Here is a 26,801-nt window from a genome sequence, read left to right as displayed (position 1 = left end):
TGCATTTAGAGTATTGCATGCAGTTCTGGTCACCACACTACCAAAAGTACGTGGAAGCTTTGTAGAGAGTACAAAGAAGGTTCACCAGAATGTTGCCTGGACTCGATGGAGTTAACTATGAGGAGAGGTTGAATAAAGATGCAAGATGAGGGGAGACCTGAAAGAAGTCTACAAAATTATGAGAGGTATTGACAGGATGGATAGTCAGAGGCTTTTTCCAAGAGTGGAAGTGTCAATTACAAGGGGGCACAGGTTCAAGGTGTGAGGGGGAAAGTTTAAGGGAGATGTGTGGGGGAAGTTTTTTTACGCAGAGAGTGGTGGGTGCCTGGAACGCACTACCAGAGGTGGTGGTGGAAGCAGGCACATTAGCAACATTTAAGAGGATCTGGATGGGTATATGATTAGGGAGGGAACAGAGGGATATAGACCGGTTTATTCTTTAGTTAAGGCATCATGATTGGCACAGGCTTGGATGGCCGAAAGGCCTGTTCCTGTGCTGTACTTTTCTGTTCTTTGACTATGTGGGGGGGGGTAGGATTAGCAAGTATGACATAAAGATTGACTGGGTGGTTAACAGTGAGGCTAAGTGTCTTGGGCTACAGGGTGGTCAAATGGGCAGATAAGTAGCAGATAGAATTTAACCCTGAAAAGTGAGAGGTGATGCACTTCAACAAGTAAGTATTCAATGAACGGCATGACACTAGGAAGTTCTGTGGAACAAAGGAACCTTGGCAAGTTTGTCCATAGATCTCGGAAAGCAGAAGAGCATGTTAATAGGGTGGTGAAAAATGCATATGGGACATTTGCCTTTATCAATCGAGGCAGAGATTACAAAAGCAGGGAAGTCATGTTGGAGTTGTATAGAACTTTGGTGAGGCCACAGCTGGAGTACTGCGTGCAGGTCTGGTCGCCACATTATCGATTGCACTGGAAGGGGTGCAAAAGTGATTCACCAGGATGCTGTCTGGGATGGAATATTTAAATTATGAAGAGTGGTTGGGTAGGCTTGGGTTGTTTTCAATGGAGCAGAGTGGACTGAGGGGCGACCACATTGAGGTGTACAAGATTATGAGAGGCATAGACAGAGTGGATAAGGTGCAGCTGTTTCCCTTAGTTGAAGGGTCAGTTACGAGGGGACTCCATAGAAACCATAGAAACCCTACAGTGCAGGAGGCGGCCATTCGGCCCATCGAGTCTGCACTGACCACAATCCCACCCAGACTCTACCCCCATATCCCTACATATTTACCCGCTAGTCCCTTAAACCTACGCATTTTAGGACTCTAAGGGGCAATTTTTTTTAGCATGACTAATCAACCTAACCCGCACATCTTTGGACTGTGGGAGGAAACCGGAGCATCCGGAGGAAACCCACGCAGACACGAGGAGAATGTGCAAACTCCACACAGACAGTGACCCAAGCCGGGAATCGAACCCAGGTCCCTGGAGCTGTGAAGCAGCAGTGCTAACCACTGTGCTACCGTGCTGCCCTACCAACTCAAGTTAAAAGTGAGGGGTGGGAGGTTTAGGGGGGATTTGAGGAAAAACCTTTTTACTCAGAAGGTGGTGATGGTCTGGAATGCGCTGCCTGGGAGGATGGTGGAGGCGGGATGCCTCACATCCTTTAAAAAGTACTTGGATGAGTACTTGGCACGCCATAACATTCAAGGCTATGGGCCAAGTGCTGGCAAGTGGGATTAGGTGGGCAAGTCAGGGCTTTTTATGCGTCAGCGTAGACTCGATGGGCCAGAGGGCCTCTTCTGCACTGTAGGATTCTATGATGGGTCAGTCTTGAGGGGAACAGGTTCAAGGTGAGGGGCAGGAGGTTTAGAGGTGATGTGAGGAAAATCTTTTTTACCCAGAGGATGGTGATGGTCTGGAATGTGCTGCCTGGGAGGGTGGTAGAAGCGATTTGCCTCACATCCTTTAAATACCTGGATGAGCATTTGGCACATCATAACATTCAAAGTTATGGGCCAAGAGCTGGTAAATGGGATTAAGTGGGCAGATCAGGTGTTTCTTGCATGTCAGTGCAAACTCGATGAGCTGGAATGCCTCTTCTATACTGAATGATTCTATGAAAAGTCAAAATACAATTAGAAAGGGCAAAGGGAAACTTAGAAACTAAATTAAGAACATAAAACGAAATAATAAAATATTCTACAAGTATATAAATAATAAGGAAAGGTAGGATAGGAATTGGGCTGCAACGGACATACATGGGAGAAAATCCACAAGCTGAAAAAACAAAATGGCAGAAATATTAAACAACTATGTTGCTTCAGTATTTATTAAGAAGATGTATCAAGTGGACACGAAATTGGAAGATCAGATTTTAAAGTTTATTTATTAGTCACAAGTAAGGCTTACATTAACACTACAATGAAGTTACTGTGAAATTTCCTTAGTCGCACCTGTTCGGCACCTGTTTGGGTCAATGCACCTAACCAGCACGTCTTTCAGAATGTGGGAGAAAATTGGAGCACCCGGAGGAAACCCACACAGACACGGGGAGAACGTGCAGACGCCACACCACGGTAGCACAGTGGTTAGCACTGCTGCTTCACAGCGCCAGGGGTTAGGCGTTAAACAAATGCATAAAGAGTTATATAAATGCATTTGAAATGCTGGTTAAAAAAAAAGAGAAATATTAAATAATTAAATCAAACTGAAAACCCCTGGTCTGGATGGATTGCAACTCTTGATTTTTAAACAGTCTAATTCGTTGCCGGGGGAGGTAGTGGAAGTGGATACAGTAGTGACATTTAAGGGGCGTCTTGACAAGTACATGAATAGGATGGGAATAGAGGGATATGGTCCCCGGAAGGATAGGGGGTTTTAGTTAAGTTGGGCAGCATGGCCGGTGCAGGCTTGGAGGGACAAAGGGCCTGTTCCTGTGCTGTAATTTTCTTTGTTCTTTGAAATGAAAACAATACTATTACACGTATTAAATATTCGTTACAAAAAGGTGTCGTGAGATGAACAGCAGATAAAGAAGAAGTTGTATTTTCCAGTCTGGCCAACACTGATCCCAGGTTTTGTGAAGGGGAGGTCGTGTCTCACGAACTTGATCGAGTTTTTCGAGGAAGTGACGAAGATAATTGATGAGGGTAGGGCAGTGGATGTTGTCTACATGGACTTCAGTAAGGCCTTTGACAAGGTCCCTCATGGCAGACTGGTGCAGAAGGTGAAGTCGCATGGGATCAGAGATGAGCTGGCAAGGTGGATACAAAACTGGCTCGGTCAAATAAGACAGAGGGTAGCAGTGGAAGGGTGCGTTTCTGAATGGAGGGCTGTGACAAGTGGCATTCCTCAGGGATCAGTGCTGGGACCTTTGCTGTTTGTAATATATATAAATGATTTGGAGGAAAATGTAACTGGATTGATTAGGTTGGTGGAGTTGTGGATAGCGATGAGGAACATCAGAGGATACAGCAGAATATAGATCAGTTGGAGACTTGGGCGGAGAGATGGCAGATGGAGCTTAATCCGGACAAATGTGAGGTAATGCATTTTGGAAGGTCTAATACAGATAGGAAATATACAGTAAATGGCAGAACCCTTAGGAGTATTGATAGGCAAAGGGATCTGGGTGTACAGGCACACAGATCACTGAAAGTGGCAATGCAGGTGGAGAAGGTAGTCAAGAAGGCAAACGGCATGCTTGCCTTCATCAGCTGGGGTATTGAGTCTAAAAATTGGCAAGTCATGTTTGCAGCTTTATAGAACTTTAGTTAGACTGCACTTGGAATATAGTGTTCAATTCTGGTTGCCACACTATCAGAAGGATGTGGAGGCTTTGGAGAGGGTACAGCAAAGATTTACCAGGGGTGTTGCCTGGTATGGAGGGCATTAGCTATGAGGAGAGGTTGGAGAAACTTGGTTTGTTCTCAGTGGAGCGACGGAAGTTGAGGGGAGACCCGATAGAAGTCTACAAGATTATGAGAGACATGGACAGAGTGGATAGTCAGAAGATTTTTCCCAGGATGGAAGAGTCAATTACTAGGGGGCATAGGTTTAAGGTGCGAGGGGCAAGGTTTAAATGAGGAGATGTACGAGGCAGATTTTTTACACAGAGAGTGGTGGGTGCCTGGAACTCGCTGCCAGGGGAGGTAGTGGAAGCGGATACGTTAGTGACTTTTAAGGGGCGTCTTGACAAGTACATGAATGAGATGGGAATAGAGGGATATGGTCCCCGGAAGCGTAGGGGGTTTTAGTTAAGTCGGGCAGCATGGTCGGTGCAGGCTTGGAGGGCCGAAGGGCCTGTTCCTGTGCTGTAATTTTCTTTGTTCTTTGTAAACCAGATCATATTTAAATCTTAATTTACAGATTATTTAAATATGTTGTGTCAATTTCAAACCGGATTCTTCCTATTCCCGGGAGTCCACAACCCTCGGGGGTAGCGGGAACCCAGTGTGATTTGCACAAACAAGACCAAGTGTGATGGCCACATCGGAGCTTCAATGGAATTTCAACAGTTTTCTCACTCGGAACAACATTCACATGTTTTTTGGGAGAAATCCACCCAAATATTGTCATAAACATATTTAGAGAGCAATCAATTTAACACCAGTAGTAAGGATTCCCCACTAAAGACAAAAATAGGATACATATAAGCTAATAGTAATAATAATCAATATGCAACATCAATTTCAAAAGGGAAAGTTCCACTTGACCAATATCACTGAATTCTTTGACAGGTTACCATGGAGATGGACCTAGAATAAATATAGATTTCCAAAAAAGTTTCTGATAAAATACCACATCATAGACAACTGAATATCATTAGATCTTGTGGAGTCAGGGTTAGCTGGTAGCAAGATGGAAACAAAGAGTGGGAGTAAAAGTAGTCAAATAACAAGATAATTCTGAGTGGCAAAAGTGGGAAGTGGGGTCCCACAGCAATCACTGCTGGGACAACTGTTAATTTACATTAACAATTTAAACTTTGGAATTAAAGACAATGTCTAAACTGGTGAGTAACATCAAGCTGTTGGGGAGAATAGTTAATATTGAAGAGGACTGCAACAAATTCTAACAGCATAAACTTGCACAATGGGCCTGTAATTTGGAAATTAATTTTAATATAGATAAGTAGAAGATTTTACATTTTGGTAAGAATGAAATAAAGAGATCACATATTCCATGGAAAACAAGGATCCAAATGAGGATGAGGAGAAAAAAAGGTCTGGGAGGAGGTAGTAAAAAGGTGATAAAAAGCAAACCAAGCACTCGGCTTTATTTCCAGACAGAGTTAAAAAGGGGGCAGCTAAGACGAACTGTAACAAGGTAAGGGGAAGCTAGTGACAAATATCATAGAATTATAGAATCCCTACGGTGCAGAAGGTGGCCATTTGTCCTTCTGGCTAAGATCAAGTGTAGTATGGATCAGATGCTGCACTTGGTTGAAGTCATTAGGTTACATTTAAGCTTCATTTTCACATGAAGCAATTTTTAAAAGCGGCATCTCGGCCTTTTGGCTAAGATGCAAATGAGATCAAGCCTTGGGGGGGGCGGAGACGTCTGTCTACTCCAATCAGCTTGGCTCATGTAGATCAGGCCCAAGACAGGGTAAAGGGTCGCATATCCTGTCTTGTCAGCTTGGATCGGAAATGTCTCAACTTGTTGAGACTCTGAATTGGACTTGATTTGATTGAATTGGAAAAGTATTTTTTAAAAATGTCTCTCATCAAGTCTGCACCGACTCTCCAACAGTGCTTTCTCACCCAGGTCCACCTCCCACCCTATCCCCTAACTCCACACACTTAGCCCACTAATCTACACATCATGGGTCACAAAGGGGCAGTTTAGCATGGCCAATCCACCTAACCTGCAGATTTCTGGACTGTTATGTTAAAGGATAAAGGATGGAATGGGTCTCAAGTTGTGCATAAATGCCAGCATGAAGTGGCTGGGCCAAATAACCTGCTTGTGTTGAAAATTCTAAATAATTCTGTTCAAAAATTGATGATTGTAACTGAATATAGGCTCACCATGTACTGAGGCAGACTGGGTAGAATACCCTGGTACAAAACTTCAGCAGGTGTCAGGTCAAACTCTTCATCTCCCTAAAAACAGGAATAAAAATCTACAAATAACTTTCCAGTTAGTCCTTGAACTTCAGTCAGATACTTGATCTGGATTTCCATTTAGCAATCCATCCATAATTTCCACTGAGGAAGCATTTTCAATGGAATGCAAGCACACTATATTGTACATGGACACGTTGAAGGTAAGATGCATCACTGCATGGAATCATTTGCACAGGGAATAGACCGCTATATTACAGAAGTTCAACAAGACAAACAGCATGCTACACAAGGGCTACTATATAGCCTATTATCGACTGAAGGCCTATATAGCCTATTATAGACTTATATGCATTATAGTGAATACATGGTGCAATACACAATGGACAGTCAATGGCTAAACACTGGATTACATTGAGTGCATTCCATAAGCTGAACAAGAAATAACAAAATTCAAACTGCTCAACAAAAAACATGCTATATGGTAATGTAATGTGAAATATTTAAGAGTAAACCCCAATTATATAATCACAGAAACAGGAGTAAGCCATTCAGCCTCTTGAGCTTGTTCCAGCATTTAACATTAAGTGGGATGTACACAGTGTTAAGAGCTTGGATGGAATAGATTTCTTGAAATGTGTACAGGATAATTTTTTAGATCAATATGCGGAGGGTCCAACAAGGGAGGGAGCTGTGCTGGACCTGATTCTGGGGAATAAAGCCGTACAGGTGGTGGTGGGGGAGCCTTTTAATGATAGCGATCACAACATGATACAATTTAAGCTTGTTATGGAGAAGGAAATAGATAAGCTGCAAAAAACATTTTGGACTGGGGAGAGCAGGTTTTGGTAAAATAAGACAGGATCTGGCCAAGGTAGACTGGGAACAGCTACTAATGGGGAAATCTACAAAAGGGCAGTGGGGGGCATTCAAAAAGGAAATGGGGAAGATGTAAGCCCAACATGTTTTTTCTCAGGTGATAGGAAGGAATAACAAGCCCAGAGAACCTTGGATGACCAGAGATATTCAGGATACAATGAGAAGGAAAAGAAAGGCTTTTAACAAGGGCAGCAAATCAGTGGAGGCATTAGTGAGGTATAGGAAGTGCAGGGTGGGGCTTAAGAAAGTAATTAGGAATGGAAAGAGGGGATATGAGAAAGTTCTGGCTAGTAAAAGTAGGGAAAATCACAAAATATTTTATGAGCATATCAATGGCAAGAGGATAACCAGGGAAAGAGTAGGGCCCATTAGGGACCAAGGGGATATCTGTGGGTGGAGACAGAGGACATTGGTAGAGTGTTGAATGAATACTTCACATCCGCCTTCACTCAAGAGAATGAGGACGATGATATGGAATTCAGGGAGAGAGACTGAGAGGTTCTTGAGCAAATTGGCATAGTAAAGGCCAAGGTGTTGGAGGCGTAGGCAGATTAAAAGTGGATAAATCTCCAGGTCCAGATGAATTGTATCCCAGGCTCCTGTGGGAGACAAGGGAGGAGATTGCAGGGGCTCTGACCCAAAATTTCAATTCCTCTCTGGCCACAGGGGAGGTGCCAGATGACTGGAGAACAGCTAATGTGGTTCCGCTATTGAAGAAGGGTTGTAGAGATCTTGATCAATTGGACCAGTGGGCTGACGAATGGCAGATGGAGTTTAATTTAGATAAATGTGAGGTGATGCATTTTGGTCGATTGAACCAGTGCAGGACTTACTCAGTTAATAAGATCATAAGAACAAGGAGCAGGAGTAGGCCATCTGGCCCCTCGAGCCTGCTCCGCCATTCAATAAGATCATGGCTGATCTTTTCGTGGACTCAGCTCCACTTACCTGCCTGCTCACCATAACCCTTAAATCTTTTACTGTTCAAAAACCTATCTATCCTTGTGTTAAAAACATTCAATGAGGTAGCCTCAACTGCTTCACTGGGCAGGGAATTCCACAGATTCACAACCCTTTGTGTGAAGAAGTTCCTCCTCAACTCAGTCCTAAATCTGCTTCCCCTTATTTTGAGGCCATGCCTCCTAGTTCGAGTTTCACCCGCCAGTGGAAACAACTTCCCTGCTTCTATCTTATCTATTCCCTTCATTATCTTATATGTTTCTATCAGATCTCCCCTCATTCTTCTGAATCCCAATGAACATAGCCCCAGTCTACTCAGTCTCTCCTCATAAGCCAACCCTCTCAACTCCGGAATCAACCAAGTGAATCTCCTCTGCAACCCCTCCAGTGCCAGTACATCCTTTCTCAAGTAAGGAGACCAAAACTGTAGCACCTTATACAGCTGCAACATAACCTTGCTGTTTTTAAACTCCATCCCTCTAGCAATAAAGGACAAAATGCCATTTGCCTTCTTAATTACCTGCTGCACCTGCAAACCAACTCCTTGAGATTCCTGCACAAGGACACCCAGGTCCCTCTGCACAGCAGCATGCTGCAATTTTTTACCATTTAAATAATAGTCCATTTTGCTGTTATTCCTATCAAAATGGACGACTCACATTTACCAACATTGTACTCCATCTGCCAGACCCTCACCCATTCACTTAGACTAATGGTAGGGCGTTGGGGAGAGTTATAGAACAAATAGGTCCAGGGGTACAGGTTCATAGCTCCTTGAAAGTGGAGTTACAGGTGGACAGAATAGTCAGAACATTGAACACAGGAGTTGGGACGTCTTGTTGAAGTTGTACAAGACATTGGTAAGGCCACACTTGGAATACTGTGTACAGTACTGGTCACCCTATTATAGGAAGGATATTATTAAACTAGAAAGAGTGCAGAAAAGATTTACTAAGATGCTACCGGGACTTGATGGTTTGAGTTGTAAGGAGAGGCTGGATAGACTGGGACTTTTTCCTCTGGAGCGTAGGAGGCTTAGGGATGATCTTGCAAAGAACAAAGAAAATTACAGCACAGGACCAGGCCCTTTGGCCCTCCAATCCTGCACCAATCATGCTGCCCAACTGAACTAAAACCCCTGTCCTTCCAGGGACCATATCTCTCCATTCCCATCCTATTCATGTATTTGTCAAGACGCCCCTTAAAAGTCACTCTTGTATCCTCTTCCACTACCTCGCCCGGCAGCAAGTTCCAGGCACCCACCACCCTCTGTGTAAAAAAACTTGCCTCGTACATCTCCTTTAAACCTTGCCCCTTGCACCTTAAACCTATGGCCTCTTATGCGCTGTATGATTCTATGACTCAATCAGATCGTGGATGATGGATCTGAATTCCATCGACCTGCCTTTGGCCCAAATCCTTTGATATTCTTACCTAACTAACATCAAATGCTTTCAGCTTTGAATGCTCCAATTGTTAGCCTGCCTCGAAAGGCCGGAGTAGCTGAGAGTTAAAGATTTTGACAATCCTTGATGTGCAAAAGTGCTTCAAATTTTAAAATTTCTGCTTTCATTCTGGGTTTACCCACAAGAAGAAATACTTCTCACTCAATATCCTATCAAATCCATTTTGTCATTTTAAATAGTTCAATCACCCCAAAAACTTCTAAACTCAAGGGAATACCAGCCAATGTTATTCAACTTGTTGAAAAGCAAGAGAAACAGCACTTCATTTTTCAGCTTGGCACTTTAAATCCTTCTGGGTTCAATGCTGAGCTCAACATTTTTAGGCCATAATTCCATTTTGGTTTCTTTTCTATGCACGTTTAGTTTTTTTCTGTCTTTTTTCTATCCCTCTTCATTTCCAATAGCAGCATCCAGTTCTACACGCATTTTTTATTGTTTCTTTTCTTGCCCCATCAGCAATCCCCTTCGCCCTGTCAGACTAACTGCCATGTTATGCAATCTCTCCTGTACAGAATCATAGAAACATATAGTGCAGAAGAGGCACTTTGGCCCATGGAGTCTGCACCAATGCATGAGAAACATCTGACTTCCCACATAATCCCATTTACCTGCACTTGGCCCATAACCTTGAATGTTATGACATGTCAAGCACTCATCCAGGTACTTTCTAAAGGATGTGAAACAACCCGCCTCCACCACCAAGTAGCGCATTCCAGACCACCACCCCCTCTGGGTAAAACAATTTTTCCTCACATCCTCCCTAAACCTCTTGCCCCTCACCTTGAACCTATGCTCCTCGTGACTGACCCTTACCCTCTCCTTACCCTCTCTGTCCATGCCTCCCATAATGCTTGTACACCTTGATCAGATCGACCCTTTGTCTTCTGTGCTTCAAAAAAACAACCCAAGCGTATTCAACCTCTCTTCATAACTTAAATGATCCATCTCAGGCAGCATCCTGGTGAATCTCCTCAGCACCTCTTCCAGTGCAATCACTATAATATGGCAACCAGAACTGTGCAGAGGTGGCTTCACCAAAGTTCTATACAACTCCAACATGAACAATGAACAAAGAACAAAGAAAATTACAGCACAGAAACAGGCCCTTTGGCCCTCCAAGCCTGCACTGACCATGCTGCCCGACTTAACTAAAACCCCCCCACGCTTCCGGGGACCATATCCCTCTATTCCCATCTCATTCATGTACTTGTCAAGACGCCCTTAAAAGTTACTAACGTATCCGCTTCCACTACCTCCACCGGCAACGAGTTCCAGGCACCCACCACTCTCTGTGTAAAAAATCTGCCTTGTACATCTCTATTAAACCTTGCTCCTCGCACCTTAAACCTATGCCCCCTAGTAATTGACTCTTCCACCCTGGGAAAAAGCTTCTGACTATCCACTCTGTCCATGCTTCTCATAATCTTGTAGACTTCTATCAGGTCTCCCCTCAACCTCCGTCGCTCCAGTGAGAACAAACCAAGTTTCTCCAACCTCTCCTCATAGCTAATGCCCTCCATACCAGGCAACATCCTGTTAAATCTTTTCTGTACCCTCTCCAAAGCCTCCACATCCTTCTGGTAGTGTGGCGATCAGAATTGAACACGATATTCCAAGTGCGGCCTAAATAGGGTTCTATAAAGCGGCAACATGACTTGCCAATTTTTAAACTCAATATCCCGGCAGATGAAGGCAAGCATGCCGTATGCCTTCTTGACTACCTTCTCCACCTGCATTGCCACTTTCAGTGATCTGTGTACCTGTATACCCAGATCCCTTTGCCTATCAATACTCCTAAGGGTTCTGCCATTTACTGGATATTTCCTATCTGTATTAGACCTTCCAAAATGTATTTGTCCGGATTAAACCCCATCTGCCATCTCTCCGCCCAATTTCCCTACCACTGATGTAAGGCTCACTGGCCTGTAATTACCTGGATCATTCTTGCTACTCTTCTTAAACAAAGGAACAACGTTGGCTATTCTCCAATCCTCTGGGACCTCCCCTGTGGCCAGTGAGGATACAAAGATTTCTCTCAAGGCTCCAGCAATTTCCTCTCTTGCCTCTCTCAGTATTCTGGGGTATATCCCATCAGGCCCTGGAGACTTGTCTACCTTGATGTTTCTCAAGAACCCCAATACCTCCTCCAACTGATCTATATCCTGCTGTATCTTCTGATGATCCTCATCACTATCCGCAAATCCACCAACCTTTGTGTCGTCCGCATACTTACTAATCAAACCAGTTACATTTTCCTCCAAATCATTTATATATATTACAAACAGCAAAGGTCCCAGCACTGATCCCTGAGGAACACCACTTGTCACAGCCCTCCATTCAGAAACGTACCCTTCCACTGCTACCCTCTGTCTTCTTTGACCGAGCCAGTTCTATATCCAACTTGCCAACTCACCTCTGATCCCATGTGACTTCACCTTCTGCATCAGTCTGCCATGAGGGACCTTGTCAAAGGCCTTACTGAAGTCCATGTAGACAACATCCACTGCCCTACCCTCATCAATCATCTTCGTAATTTTCTCGAAAAACTCGATCAAGTTCGTGAGACACGACCTCCCCTTCACAAAACCATGTTGCCTCTCACTAATACGTCCACTTATTTCCAAGTGGGAATAAATCCTGTCTCGAAGAATCCTCTCCAATACTTTCCCTACCACTGATGTAAGGCTCACCGGACAGTAATTACCTGGATCATTCTTGCTACTCTTCTTAAACAAAGGAACAACGTTGGCTATTCTCCAATCCTCTGGGACCTCCCCTGTGGCCAGTGAGGATACAAAGATTTCTCTCAAGGTTCCAGCAATTTCCTCTCTTGTCTCTCTCAGTATTCTGGGTATATCCCATCAGGCCCTGGAGAATTGTCAACTTTGATGTTTCTCAAGAACCCCAATGCCTCCTCCTTTTTGATCTCAAAAGGTTTTGTGAAGGGGAGGACGTGTCTCACGAACTTGATCGAGTTTTTCGAGGAAATTACGAAGATGATTGATGAGGGTAGGGCAGTGGATGTTGTCTACATGGACTTCAGTAAGGCCTTTGACAAGGTCCCTCACGGCAGACTGATGCAGAAGGTGAAGTCGCATGGGATCAGAGGTGAACTGGCAAGTTGGATACAGAACTGGCTCGGTCAAAGAAGACAGAGGGTAGGTTGGTTAAGAAGGTTAAGGCTCATGGGATACAAGGAGAAGTGGCTAGATGGGTGGAGAACTGGCTTGGCCATAGGAGACAGAGGGTAGTGGTCGAAGGGTCTTTTTTCGGCTGGAGGTCTGTGACCAGTGATGTTCCGCAGGGCTCTGTATTGGGACCTCTGCTATTTGTGATATATATATAAATGATTTGGAAGAAGGTGTAACTGGTGTAACCAGCAAGTTTGGGAAGACACGAAGATGGCTGGACTTGCGGATAGCGAAGAGCATTGTCGGGCAATACAGCAGGATATAGATAGGCTGGAAAATTGGGCGGAGAGGTGGCAGATGGAGTTTAATCCGGATAAATGCGAAGTGATGCATTTTGGAAGAAATAATGTAGGGAGGAGTTATACAATAAATGGCAGAGTCATCAGGAGTACAGAAACACAGAGGGACCTAGGTGTGCAAGTCCACAAATCCTTGAAGGTGGCAACACAGATGGAGAAGGTGGTGAAGAAGGCATCTGGTATGCTAGCCTTTATAGGACGGGGTATAGAGTATAAAAGCTGGAGTCTGATGCATCAGCTGTATAGAACGCTGGTTAGGCCACATTTGGAGTACTGCGTCCAGTTCTGGTCGCCGCACTACCAGAAGGACGTGGAGGCGTTAGAGAGAGTGCAGAGAAGGTTTACCAGGATGTTGCCTGGTATGGAGGGTCTTAGCTATGAGGAGAGATTGGGTAAACTGGGGTTGTTCTCCCTGGAAAGACGTAGAATGAGGGGAGATCTAATAGAGGTGTACAAGATTATGAAGGGGATAGATAGGGTGAACGGTGGGAAGCTTTTTCCCAGATCAGAAGTGACGTTCACGAGGGGTCACGGGCTCAAGGCGAGAGGGGCGAAGTATAACTCAGATATTAGAGAGATGTTTTTTACACAGAGGGTGGTGGGGGCCTGGAATGCGCTGCCAAGTCGGTGGTGGGAAGTTATTGGAAGGTGTGATAAGGGATAGGATCTACAAATATTTGGATAGACAGGGACTTATTAGGGAGAGTCAACATGGCTTTGTGCGTGGTAGGTCATGTTTGACCAGTCTATTAGAGTTTTTCGAGGAGGTTACCAGGAAAGTGGATGAAGGGAAGGCGGTGGATGTTGTCAACCTGGATTTCAGCAAGGCCTTTGACAAGGTCCCTCATGGGAGGTTAGTTAGGAAGGTTCAGTCGCTAGGTATACATGGGGAGGTAGTAAATTGGATAAGACACTGGCTCAATGGAAGAAGCCAGAGAGTGGTTGTGGAGGATTGCTTCTCTGAGTGGAGGCCTGTGACTAGTGGTGTGCCACAGGGATCGGTGTTGGGTCCATTGTTGTTTGTCATCTATATCAATGAATTGGGTGATAATGTGGTAAATTGGATCAGCAAGTTTGCTGATGATACAAAGATTGGAGGTGTAGTGGACAGTGAGGAAGGTTTTCAAAGCTTGCAGAGGGATTTGGACCAACTAGAAAAATGGGCTGAAAAATGGCAAATGGAATTTAACGCAGACAAGTGTGAGATATTGCACTTTGGAAGGACAAACCAAAGAAGAACGTACAGGGTAAATGGTAGGACTCTGAAGAGTGCAGTTGAACAGAGGGATCTGGGAATACAGGTACAGAATTCCCTAAAAGTGACGTCACAGGTGGATAGGGTCGTAAAGAGTGCCTTTGGTACATTGGCCTTTATAAATCGGAGTATCGAGTATAAAAGTTGGAGTGTTATGGTAAGGTTATATAAGGCATTGGTGAGGCCGAATTTGGAGTATTGTGTACAGTTTTGGTCACCTAGTTACAGGAAGGATGTAAATAAGATTGAAAGAGTGCAGAGAAGGTTCACAAGGATGTTGCCGGGACTTGAGAGGCTGAGTTACAGAGAGAGATTGAATAGGTTGGGACTTTATTCCCTGGAGCGTAGAAGATTGAGGGGAGATTTGATAGAGGTGTATAAGATTTTGATGGGTATAGATAGAGTGAATGCCAGCAGGCTTTTTCCGCTGAGGCTAGGGGAGAAAAAAACCAGAGGGCATGGGTTAAGGGTGAAAGGAGAAAAGTTTAAAGGGAATATTAGGGGGGGCTTCTTCACGCAGAGAGTGGTAGGAGTGTGGAATGAGCTGCCGGATAAAGTGGTAAATGCGGGGTCACTTTTAACATTTAAGAAAAACTTGGACGGGTTCATGGATGAGAGGGGTGTGGAGGGATATGGTCCAAGTGCAGGTCAGTGGGACTAGACATAAAATGGTTCGGCACAGACAAGAAGGGCCAAAAGGCCTGTTTCTGAGCTGTAATTTTCTATGGTTCTATGGTTCTAGAGAACTGTTGTTGAAATTGTATAGGGTGTTAGTGAGACCACATCTGGAGTATTGTGTCCAGTTTTGGTCTCTTTATTTGAGGAAGGATGTGGTGGCATTGGAGACAGTTCAGAGGAGGTTTACCATGATTCCGGGGATGAAAGGGTTAGAGTCACAGAGCAATACAGCACGGGAACCAGCCCTTCGGCCCAACCTGTCCATGCCAACCATGGTGCCCTCCCAGCTAGTCCCAATTGCCCATGTTTGGCCCATATCCTTCTAATCCTTTCCCATCCATGTACTTACCCAAATGTTTTTTAAATGTTGCTATTGTATCTGCCTCAACCACTTTCTCTGGCAGCTCATTCCATACATGCACCACTCTCTGGATGAAGTAGTTGCCCTTCAGGTCCCTTTTAAATCTTTCCCCTCTCACCTTAAACCTAAGACCTCTAGTTTTCAAAAGACTGTGCGTCCTTCCTATCTCTGCCCCTCATGATTTTACACACCTCAATAAGGTCACCCCTCATTCTCCAACGTTCCAAGGAATAAAGCCCTAGCCTGGCCAATCATTCTGTATAACTCAGGCCCACTAGTCCTGGCAACATCCTTGTAAATCTTCTCTGCACTCTTTCCAGTTTATCAATGGCTTTCCGATAACAGGATGACCAAAACTATACTCCAAGTGCGACCTCACCAACCACTTATATAATTGTAACATAATGTCCCAACTCAATGCACTGACTGATAAAGGCCGGTGTGCTCAACACCTTCTTCACCACTCTGTCTACTGTGACGCCGCTTTCAATGAAGTATGTACTTGTACTCCTAGGTCCCTCTGTTCCTCAACACTCCCTGAGGCCTTTTCATTCACTGTGCATGTCCTACCCTGGTTTGACTTTCCAAAATGCATCACCTCACACTTATCTGTATTGAAAGCTATTTGCCAATCCTCGGCCCACTTCCCTAACCGATCACGGACCGCCTGTAATTTTTGATAATCTTCTTCACGAGCAATGATACCTCAATTTAATATCATCCGCAAGCTTACTAACCATGTTTAGTACATGACGTATGGGGAGAGATTAAACAGTTTGGGCTTATACTTGCTGGAGTTTAGAAGGATGAGATGGGATCTGATCAAAGTGTATAAAATTTTAATAGGGATTGATAAAGTAAATGCAGACCAAATGTTTCCTCTTATGGGGCAATCTGGAAAAAGAGGTCACAGGTATAGGTTGAGAGGCTGTAGATTTAAAACTGAGGTGAAGAGGAACTACTTCTCGCAGACGGTGGTGAATTTGTGGAACTCGCTGCCCCATCGTGCAGTGGAGTCTGAATCGTTGAATGGTTTCAAGAAGGAGACAGATATATGTCTAATAGAAAAAGGTAAAGGGATATGGAGAGCAGTGGGGAGTTGGATTTGAGACCAGGGAGAGATCAGCCATTATCTGACTGAATGGCGGAGCAGGCTCGAAGGGCTGAATTTGCCGACTTCTGCTCCTAATTCCTATGTTCCTATGAATGGCATTAAACAGGAAATTAGAGGTGCATGTGATAAAGGAACATCTATAATTATGGTTGACTTTAATTTGCATATAGATTGGGTAAATCAAATTAGTAACAATTCCTGGAGTGTATACCAGATGGTTTTCTGGACCAGTAAGTTGAGCTAGAGAACAGGCCATCCTCGACAGGGTATTGCATAATGATGATGTGGAGTTGCCGGCGTTGGACTGGGGTGGGCACAGTAAGTAGTCTCACAACACCAGGTTAAAGTCCAACAGGTTTATTTGGCAGCACGAGCTTTTGGAGCACTGCTCCTTCTTCAGCACCTGATGAAGGAGCAGTGCTCCGAAAGCTTATGCTGCCAAATAAACCTGTTGGACTTTAACCTGAGGTTGTGAGACTACTTACATTGCATAATGAGAAAGGAATAATTGTCAACCTAGTGGTGTGAGGCCCCTTGGGAATGAACAACCATAATATGGTAGAATTCTTCATCAAGATGTTGAATGACATTGTTGATTTTGAGACTAGTGTCCTGAATCTTAATAAAGGAAACTACAATGGTATGAGACACGAATTGGCTCTGATGGATCGGGAAATGTTACTTAAAGAGATGACAGTAGATAGGCAATGGCAAACATTCAAAGAGCACCTGGATGAACTGCAACAATTGTTGATTCCTTTCTGGTGCAAAAGTAAAACTGGAAAGGTGGCCAAACCATGGCTTACAAGGGAAATTACAAGTGGTGGCACAGGTGCCTCACAGCGCCAGGGACCCAGGTTCGAGTCTCGGTTTGGGTCATTGACTGTGTGGAGTCTGCACTTTCTCCCCTTGTCTACGTGGGTTTCCTCCGGGTGCTCCGGTTTCCTCCCACAGTCCAAAAGACGTGCTGGTTAGGTACATTGGCCATGCTAAATTCAGTGTACCCGAACAGGTGCTGGAATGTGGCGACTAGGGGATTTTCGCAGTATCTTTATTGCAGTATTCAAGCAAGTCTACTTGTGACACTAGTAAGTAAAACTTTAAACTTTGGAGATAATATCAGATTCAAGGAAGAAGCATACAAATTGACAAGAAAAAACAACAGATCTGAGGATTGAGAGCAGTTTAGAATTCAGCAAAGAAGGACAAAAGGGTTGATTATGATGGGTAAAATAGAGTACAAGAGTAAGCTTGCAGGGAGCATAAAAACTGACTAACAGTTTTTATAGGTATGTGAAGGGAAAAAAGATTGGTGAAGACAAATATCTTAACCTTTAAGTCAGAAACAGGGGAGTTTATAATGGGGAACAAAGTGGCTGAACAACTATATACATACTTTTCAAAAACAGAAAATGCTGGAAAAACTCAGCAGATTTGACAGCATCTGTGGAGAAAGAATAGAGTAAGAAATTTAACAACACCAGAATAGAGCCAATGTTGAGTAAGGATGACCCTTCATCAGAGTTGAAGACAAAGAAAATTTTTATTACTTCATATTCTTATTTTTTCATTTTTGAATCTTGTCTTCCCAATCCCCCCTCAAAGTTTATTTGGACTTTCAGATGTTAGTGTATCTTTAAGAGGCTTTTTTAAAATCATGATCTCTGCAGCTCACAGCCTTAGGTGATGTCATTGGTGGGAGGAGAACTAAAGAAAAGTGTGCTGTTCAGGTGACGGGTTTCATTTTCAGTTTGTGAGGTGGAGTGCTAAAAGCATCATGTCCCTCTCTCTCCCTGTTTGTCTTTTTTTTGGAAATTCTGTTGGTTAGCTGAAAACAAGATCTTGCTTTCCTGACAGGTGGAAGTCTGCTGTTTTTTGGGGGTTGGACCAGAGTCTCTCTGGTGCTTTGGAAAGCTGTCTTGTCTTCAAACTGCTCTGAGTCACAGGTGTATTTGACTGCAGCCTCATAAGGCAAAGACTTGGTCCCAAAATCAACTGAGCTTTAGTTTGTCATCATAGAAATCATAGAAACCCTACAGTGCAGGAGGCCATTCGGCCCATCGAGTCTGCACCGACCACAATCCCACCCAGGCCCTACGCCCATATCCCTACATATTTACCCGCTAATCCCTCTAACCTACACATCTCAGGACACTAAGGGGCAATTTTAGCATGGCCAATCAACCTAACCCGCACATCTTTGGACTGTGGGAGGAAACCGGAGCACCCGGAGGAAACCCACGCAGACACGAGGAGAATGTGCAAACTTCACACAGACAGTGACCCAAGCCGGGAATCGAACCCAGGTCCCTGGAGCTGTGAAGCAGCAGTGCTAACCACTGTGCTACCGTGCCGCCCAAATCTATGAAAAGGGAATTTAGTTGTCTATGGGTTTTGGTTTTAATTGGAACACATTAGAGATATTCATTAAGAGTTATATATTATCGTGGTTCTTTTGTTTCTTGTTTGTAATTGATAAAAGTTCTTGCTTATTTTCTTACTATACATGTTAACTATATTCTTAAATAAACTTTGTTTGATAAAAGCTCCCAACTGGGTCATTTGAGTCACACCTGAAGTGAAACATCTCATGCTTATCCTAGCTAAATTCAAAATGCAAAACTTATGATTCAGGCGGGCTTCATAAAACACTTTGGAGTTTCGAACCTGAACCATGACAGTAGCCTTGACAAAGCCCCACATAAGAGATGAGTGTGTAAAATTAAAGCACGTAAGATTGGGGGGCATTGAGATGGATAGAAAAATGGTTGGCAGATAGGAACCAAAGAGTAGGAATAAAAGGGTCTTTTTCCAAATGACAGGCAGTGACTAATGGGGTACCGCAGGGATCAGTGCTTGGACTCCAGCTTTTCACAATATATATTAATGACTTAGATGAGGGAACTAAATGTAATATCTTCAAATTTGAAGATGACACAAAGCTGGCATGGGAGAGTGAGTTGTGAGTGGGATTCAGAGATGTTTCAGTGTGATTTGGACAAGTGGAGTGAGTGGGCAAACTCATGGCAGTATAATCTGGATAAATGTGAGGTTATCCACTTTGGTAGCAAAAGGCAGGGAGGCAGATTATTACTTGAATGGCTATAGATTGAAAGAGGGGGATGTGCAACAAGATCTGGTTATCCTTGTACACCAGCTGCTGAAAGCAAGCATGAAGGTACAGCAGGCGGTAAAGAAAGCCAATGGTATGCTGGCCTTCATAGCGAGAGGATTTGAGTACAAGGACAAGAATGTCACGCTGCAATTATACAAAGGTCTTACTGAGAGCACACCTGGAATACCGTGTGCAGTTTTGGTCTCCTTATCTACAGAAGTTCTTGCTATAGGAGTGCAGCAAAGGTTTATCAGATTGATTCCTGGGCTAGCAGGACTGACATATGAAGAGGGATTGAGTCAGTTAGGACTTTATTCACTGGAGTTTAGAAGAATGAGGGGCATCGCATAGAAACCTATAAAATTCTAACAGGACTAGACAGGTTAGATGCAGCAAGCATGTTCCTTATGGCAGGGGAGTCCAGTCCAGGGGGTCACATCTAAGAAAATGAATAAACAATTTAGGACTGAGATGTGGAGAAATTTCTGCACCCAGACAGTGGTGAGCCTGTGAACTCACTACCACAGAAAACAGATGAAGCCAAAACAATGAATGTTTTCAAGAAGGAGTTAGACACAGCTTGTGGGGCTAAAAGGATCAAAGGATATGGGGCAAAAGCAGGAACTGATTCCTGAGCTGGAGGATCTGCCATGATTACAATGAATAGCGAAGCAGGTTCGAAGGGCCGAATGACCTACGCTTACTCCGATTTTCTATGTTTCTACTGCAAAATTTAGAAATAGCACAATCCATACCGCAGAGAGTGGCTTTTTCAGATATTCCTCTTCCTTCTTGATCTGAATCTCAGATACAGAAACGTATTTGTGCTATAGAGTAAATAAATGATAAGTTGAAACATAAATACAGAAATATGTTCAATTGCAATATTTAGAATACTGGTATTGGGGAATAGAACACCATCCATTTCAAGCAGTGAGCAAACATTAAATATAGAGTAAAACATAACTCCAGTATTAATGCTTAATTGTTACAATCTCAGAAACACCTTCTGTATGCATACGATATTTCTCATGTCAGCCATCTCATGGCCTCCAATTAAACATCAGATAGATCCTGTAATATGGATGTTGTTGGCTAGATCAGCATTTATTGCCCATCCTTAACTGTTCTTGAAAAATTACAGGTAAGACTTAGTCTTGAACTACTGCAGTCCATGTTGTGGAAGTGCTCCCACAATGCTGTTTAGTAGGGGGTTTTCCTCAAATAATGATGGAATATCATGGACATACATGCAAGTTTGGTGTCCAAGGTGTGCAACATGGAAGGGATCTTGAAGATTTGTTGCCTTGCACTTGTTTGCCTGGTTTTTCTTGGCAGCAAAGATCACAAGTTTAGAAAATGCTATTTAAAATGTTGATACACATTGTAGACATGGTACGGCAGCGGTCTAGGGAGTGCATGGAGTGTCAGTCGAGCAGGCTGCTTTATCCTGGATTGTGTCAAACTCCTTGTGTATTTTTGCAGTTACACCTGCCCAGGCAAGTGCAGACTATTTCATCACTCTTCTGATTTATGCTTTGTAGGGATTTTGTAGGGCTACCCGTTGTAGAATAGATGACCTCTGACCAGCTTAAAGAACCCTTGCAGTGATGTTCGGAGTCTGATATAATTTGTCTCCAACAATCACAACCATTCTCCTTCGTGTCATGTAAAACTCTGGGCAAAACCTTCAATTTGTCTTGGGCTCCTTGATGTCACACTCGGTCAAATGCTGTCTTGATGTCAAGTACGGTTGTTCTCAACTTCAATTTAGTTCAAGGCTACAGTTAGATCCAAGTTGGAACTTATCCAATGCCGAGTGATCCAAGTGAAACCCAATCTGAACAGCAGCAAACAGCGTCTTGGTCAATCAGTGCCACTTGGTGGCACCACTGATGACGCTTTCATTTTGCTGATGATGGGATAGCAGATCTTCCAATTTGCATGCCTGAAGTTGGTGGTGAATCATACAGCCTTGTTTAACTTAATAAGCTACTGATCGCCCAGAGGGCAATGCAACATTTGTCCTGGATCTATCCCATTTAGTACAGTGTTATGCCACGCAATACTGGAGAGGGTGTTCTGTGTTAAGATGGGACATCATCTCCACAAGGATTATTTCATGGTCACTCCTATCAATACATTAATGGACAGATGCATCTGCCACAGGTAGTCAGGTACCAAAAATGTAAAGGTTATCCCTTGAGTTCTGGCAGTTATGTTCCTTTATCCTCAGCCAGCAATGATGCTATCATGCCACTCCTGGTAGCATTCACTGATGTCCCCACCAACAGTACATTGTGCTCTTGCTACCCTCTATACTTCAAAGTGTTGTTCAAAATGAATTGCTACTGATTCATCAGCTGTGGAAGAGCAGTAAGTGATAATCAGCAAGAGCTTTACTTACCCACAAATATTTTTTGTTAATTGAATTTGAATATTGCTGCAAGGTCAGCATTTAGTGCCTATTCCTAATTTCCACCAATAAAGTGGTGAATTGCCTTTGTTGTGAAGTTGAATTTGTAAAGATATGAAAGAATTGTAAAACAATGGTAGAGGGAATGAAAACAGTGCGTGGTCCCTTTAAAAGCTGTTTATGAGTTCTGTGCTAAAGTGCAGAGTACACACAGACTCCAGGTTACAACATTTGTTTCAAAAGGACCAAGCATCAGGGTTGCCTTGGTAACAGGCTTTTGCATTCTGCCAGCCTATCAGTTTAAAAAGGACAATCAACTTTTAAGAGTCTATCAGATTTGAATTTGATAGTGTTGACTGCATCAAACCAATCCTGGTGTAAGAAAATTGCAAGGTCAAGAGCAACAGACTTTTCTGGAAGAACATCTCCAGAGGCCAGGGCAGCCAGTCAAAAGCCAGCATTCATCTCTAGAACAACTCTCCACCCTTGCCAGTTTAAATAGTTCTTAAGTCAATTATCCAGCTATCTAATAGAGGGATACCGAGTCAGAAAGCCCTTACAGACAGTGGACAACTACAGAAGAACTCCAAAAGTTTCCGAATTCCATCAAGTCTGGTTGTATAATTTCTTTGCGAGTGACTCAAATTCTGTTATTACTGTTTTGGTAATGAATGTTCCTTGTATTAGTTGAACAGCATTTCAGTCGAACCTTAATGAATGTGTTACTTGTTTAGTTAAAGCAAAACAAACAGGAATCTGTTCAACCTCTGCTACTTACAGACCGGATCCAAGATTGTTCCATCCTCTATCACTGAACTACAGTATGCAGACGATGCTTGTGTTTGTGCACACTCAAAACCCCAGTTCCAAGCCATCGTCAACACCTTAACCGAGGCAATAGAAACCACGGGCCTTGCGCTAAACACTCCTGACTTTGTAGATAGGGGACAAGATTTGAGGAGTCAGGAAGTGAAATGCAAGTTAGTGGTCTGATACAACTGAGTGTTATGCTATGCTACTTAGAAGTGCAGTTAATCGTTTTTTAAAAAATTCTTCTGTGGGGTGATAGAGTTTGCTGGCTAAGCCAGCATTTTTGTTGCCCATCCTTAATTGCATTTGAGAAGGGCAACTACTTTGGTGGGGAACAAGAGTCACATATAGGCCAGACTCAGTAAGGAGGGCAGTTTTCATTCACAAAAAGTTGCAAACCAGTTGAGTTGAACAACAATCAGAATAGGCACTTAGACGAGTTATTGGAGTGCTGGTGCTTATGGTCGTTTTTCCTGATGCATAAAGAATATGGGAAAATATGGAGAGAAAATAGTAAAACATCTGAAGACTTTTACTTGCTATGGTTTTTGTATCAAAATGGAGAACAATTATAAAAAAACATGCCCTGGATGGTCTAAAGTTGCATTTGCCCGCCTACCTGTTTCAGGGTTTTGATACTTTCGTGGATGGGCCGTGGTAATCCAACTACAGTATCAGTGTCACTGAAAAGAGAAAAGAAAGTTTAAAGATGCAGCTGTCTTTGCAATTACACCTGTAACATTCCAATCAAGTCCCCAGTAATTCTTCTGAATCTACTGTGATGAGACATTTTAAAAAAAAGTATTTTTGGGGATTATGTTGGAACAAAGAAACCAGAAGTAAGTCATTCAGCCCGTCGAGACCATTTAATATGACCATAGCTGATTGGACTTCAATGCCTTTACACTCACTATCCCCATAATCCTTTACATTGTTGTTAATTAGAAATCTATCAATCTCTGCTTCAGACATACAAGATGACTGAGCTTCCACATTCTCCTGGGATACAGAATTCCAAAGATTTGCAACGCTCTGTGTAAAGAAATTTCTTCTCATCTCAGTCCTAAGTGGCATCCCCTTATTTGAAACCTTCTGTGGGGGACTTTATCAAAAGTCTTCTGAAAATCAAAATATACTATATCCATCGACACTCCTTTATCAATTTTGTTAGCGACAACTTCAAAAAATGCAAGTTTGTCAAACATGATTGCCTATCCGTAAATCCATGCTGACTGTGCTCAATCAGATCATGATTGTCTGTCTATTTATCACATCCTTTATGACAGATTCCAGCATTTTGGCTACCACCGATATAAGGCTAACAGGTCTGTAGTTTCCTGTTTCCTCTCTCCCTTCCTTTTTAAATAGTGGGATGAGATTTGCTGCCTTCCAATCTTCAGGAATTATCCCAGAATCTATGGTTTTGGAAGATGATCATCAATGCATCCACTACCTCTAAGGCAACTCTTTCAACACTCTGGGTTGCATAGTATCAGGACCTGGGGACTTAGCAACTTTCAGTCCCATTGATTTCTCCACTACTACCTTCTTACTTATACTAATTTCCTTCACCTCCACGGTCGCCCTAGTCTCTTGGATCTCAACATCGGAAGATTTCCTGCATCTTCTCTAATGAAAACAGACACAAAGTAATAATTTTGCTTCTCTGCCATTGTAGAAGGGAATTTCAAATCAGTTAATGAGATTCAAGTAGTGAAAATCCTAAGATATTCTATAAGTATATCAATGGGAAGAGGATAACCAGGGAAAGAGTAGGGCCCATTAGGGACCAAGGGGGAAATCTGTGGGTGGAGGCAGAGGACATTGGTAGGGTGTTAAATTAATATTTCACATCTGTCTTCACCCATAGGAATGAGGAGGCAGTTATGGAACTCGGGGAGAGAGACTGTGAGGCTCTAGAGAAAATTAACAGAGGGAGTGACAAGATATTGGAGGGCTTAAAAGTTGACAAGGAAGTATACTATGAAAGGTCTGACACTGGGAAGCTCTGAAGAACAAAGGAAACTTGGCGTGTTTGTCCATAGATCTCTGAAGATGGAAAGGCAGGTTAATAGAGTGGTGAAAAAGGCATATGGCACACTTGCCTTTATCAATCGGGGTATAGATTACAAAAGCAGAGAGGTCATGTTGGAGTTGTATAGAACTTTGGTGAGGCCACAGCTGGAGTACTGTGTGCAGTTCAGGTTGCCACATTATAGGAAGGACATGAACACACTGGAGGGGGTGCAGAGGAGATTCACCAGGATGCTGCCTGGGATGGAATATTAAGTTATGAAGAGAGGTCGGATAGGCTTGGGTTGTTTTCGCTGGAGCAGAGAAGACTGAGGGGTGACCTGATTGAGGTGTTCAAAATTACGAGGGCATGGACAGGGTGGAGAGGGAGAGCTGTTCCCCTTAGTTGAAGGGTCAGTTACGAGGGGACACAAGTTACAAGTGAGAGGTGGGAGGTTTAGGGGGGATTTGAGGAAAAACTCTTTTACTCAGAGGGTGGTGACGGTCTGGAATGCACTACCTGGGAGGGTGGTGGAGGCGGGATGCCTCACATCCTTTAAAAAGTACCTGGATGAGTACTTGGCATGCCATAACATTCAAGGCTGTGGGCCAAGTGCTGGAAGTGGGATTAGGTGGACTGGTCAGGGCATTTCATGCATTGGTCCAGACTCGATGGGCCAAAGGGCCTCTTCTGCACTGTAGTAACCTGTGATTCTGAGATTCACAGGCAGATGTAGTCTTTCAGGAGACAGGATAGCAAGAAAGGGGTTAAATGATTCTTTATAACAAGTTAATATGGGCAGTTTGCTCATATGTGAATGCAGTAATCGTATTAAAACAAGTAAATATGATTTTAAAGTATATATATCAAAGTATTAAATCTATTTTAACATATTGTTCGCTTCAGCTAAAAGCCACTGCTGCAAAGAATGATGGTAGAGGTCAGAAGTTTAGAACCACAGGATTGGGAAAATCACTAGCTAAGCAGAATTATGTTTCATACATGGGACAATGTTGCACCTTAATGAATAGGTGGCTTCCATTGTCCAGACTAAAGTAGATACGTCTCTAGGGCCCAGAGTTGTGTCTCTGCTTGTCTTGGCAATGAGCCTGTGGGAAGATTCATTTTTGGTTTCTATTAGGTGTCTGTAGTTGCTTAGATACCAGGAAGTAAGTTTAGCCAAGATGGGAGTTATGTCCGAATTAAATGGACCAATCTAATACCATTATACTGAGCAGCAGATTCGCAGATGGCCGAGGTTTCTGACAGAAAATGTATTGAGGTGTAACTGTTAAATGAAATTGCTTCTAAGCTAATGAGAGGTGTAATTTATAGATTAAAAAAACTATAATCATTCTGTATTTTGGCTGAGTGCCTCAGATCTCAGAGAGGTTTTGCATCTGAGCTGTTTAATCCTTTGGAAGGTCTCCGAATGGCCTTACGTTTATGTTTTTATGTCCTGTTTGACTTTATGCTTTTAAATAAATTTTGTTACGTCTTTTGAACAGAGACTCTGCCTTTTGCGAGTTTTTGAATAAAGTCTCAGTTTTTAGACATAAATTGGCCATCTTTTCAAATTCCCCACAACAGCCATTTCTCTGCTTCTCCACTATGAATTCTCCTGACTGCCTGTAATGGACCCACATTTGTCTTAGCCAAACACTTCCTTTTTACAGCTTTTACAGTTTACATTTTTGCTAGATTGCATTAATATTCTGTTCACCCTTTCTTTATCAGTTTCTTGACCTTTTGCTGTATTAGAAAAACCTCTCAAGCTTTCGGAGCCTTAAGCCCCTTCTTCAGGTGAGTGGCTTTTGCTACCAAATAAACCTGTTGGACTTTAACCTGGTGTTGTTAAACTTCTTATTGCGTTTACCCCAGTCCAACGCCGGCAGCTCCACATCATTTAGAAAAACCTCCCAATCCTCACATTTATGACTATTTCTGCCAACTTCATAAGCCCTTCTTTTTAATCTTATATAATCTTTAACTTCCCCTGTAAGCCACGGTTGACTGGCCTTTTTGGGTTTTTGCAGCACCCTGAAGGAATGTATAGGTGCTATACGATACATAATAGTTCTTTGACATCTATCTATTGCCTATGCACAGTAATAGCTTTTAATGTATTTTCCCAATCCACCTCAGCCAATTTGTCCATCATGCCTTCAAAATTTATTTTATTCAGCTTTAACACCTTGGCTTCAGAATAAATGT

At 43.1% G+C, this 26,801-nt stretch overlaps 1 protein-coding gene across 1 annotated transcript in view; it reads right to left on the bottom strand.

Annotated features, from left to right (window-relative positions):
- The window catches only part of strip1 (striatin interacting protein 1), a gene marked incomplete at its 5' end in the record, with an annotated part of 173,283 nt that overhangs the window by 72,380 nt on the left and 74,102 nt on the right, over window positions 1-26,801 (bottom strand). The window contains 3 exons of the mRNA XM_078241923.1: window positions 5,994-6,068; window positions 20,103-20,174; window positions 23,193-23,256. Coding sequence (XP_078098049.1) covers window positions 5,994-6,068; window positions 20,103-20,174; window positions 23,193-23,256 — 211 coding nt within the window. The remainder of the gene's footprint in view (window positions 1-5,993; window positions 6,069-20,102; window positions 20,175-23,192; window positions 23,257-26,801) is intronic.

This window comes from Mustelus asterias, chromosome 25 (genome assembly GCF_964213995.1).
Source record: "Mustelus asterias chromosome 25, sMusAst1.hap1.1, whole genome shotgun sequence".
NCBI lineage: Eukaryota > Metazoa > Chordata > Chondrichthyes > Carcharhiniformes > Triakidae > Mustelus > Mustelus asterias.
This window is presented reverse-complemented; position numbering and strand designations above follow the sequence as displayed.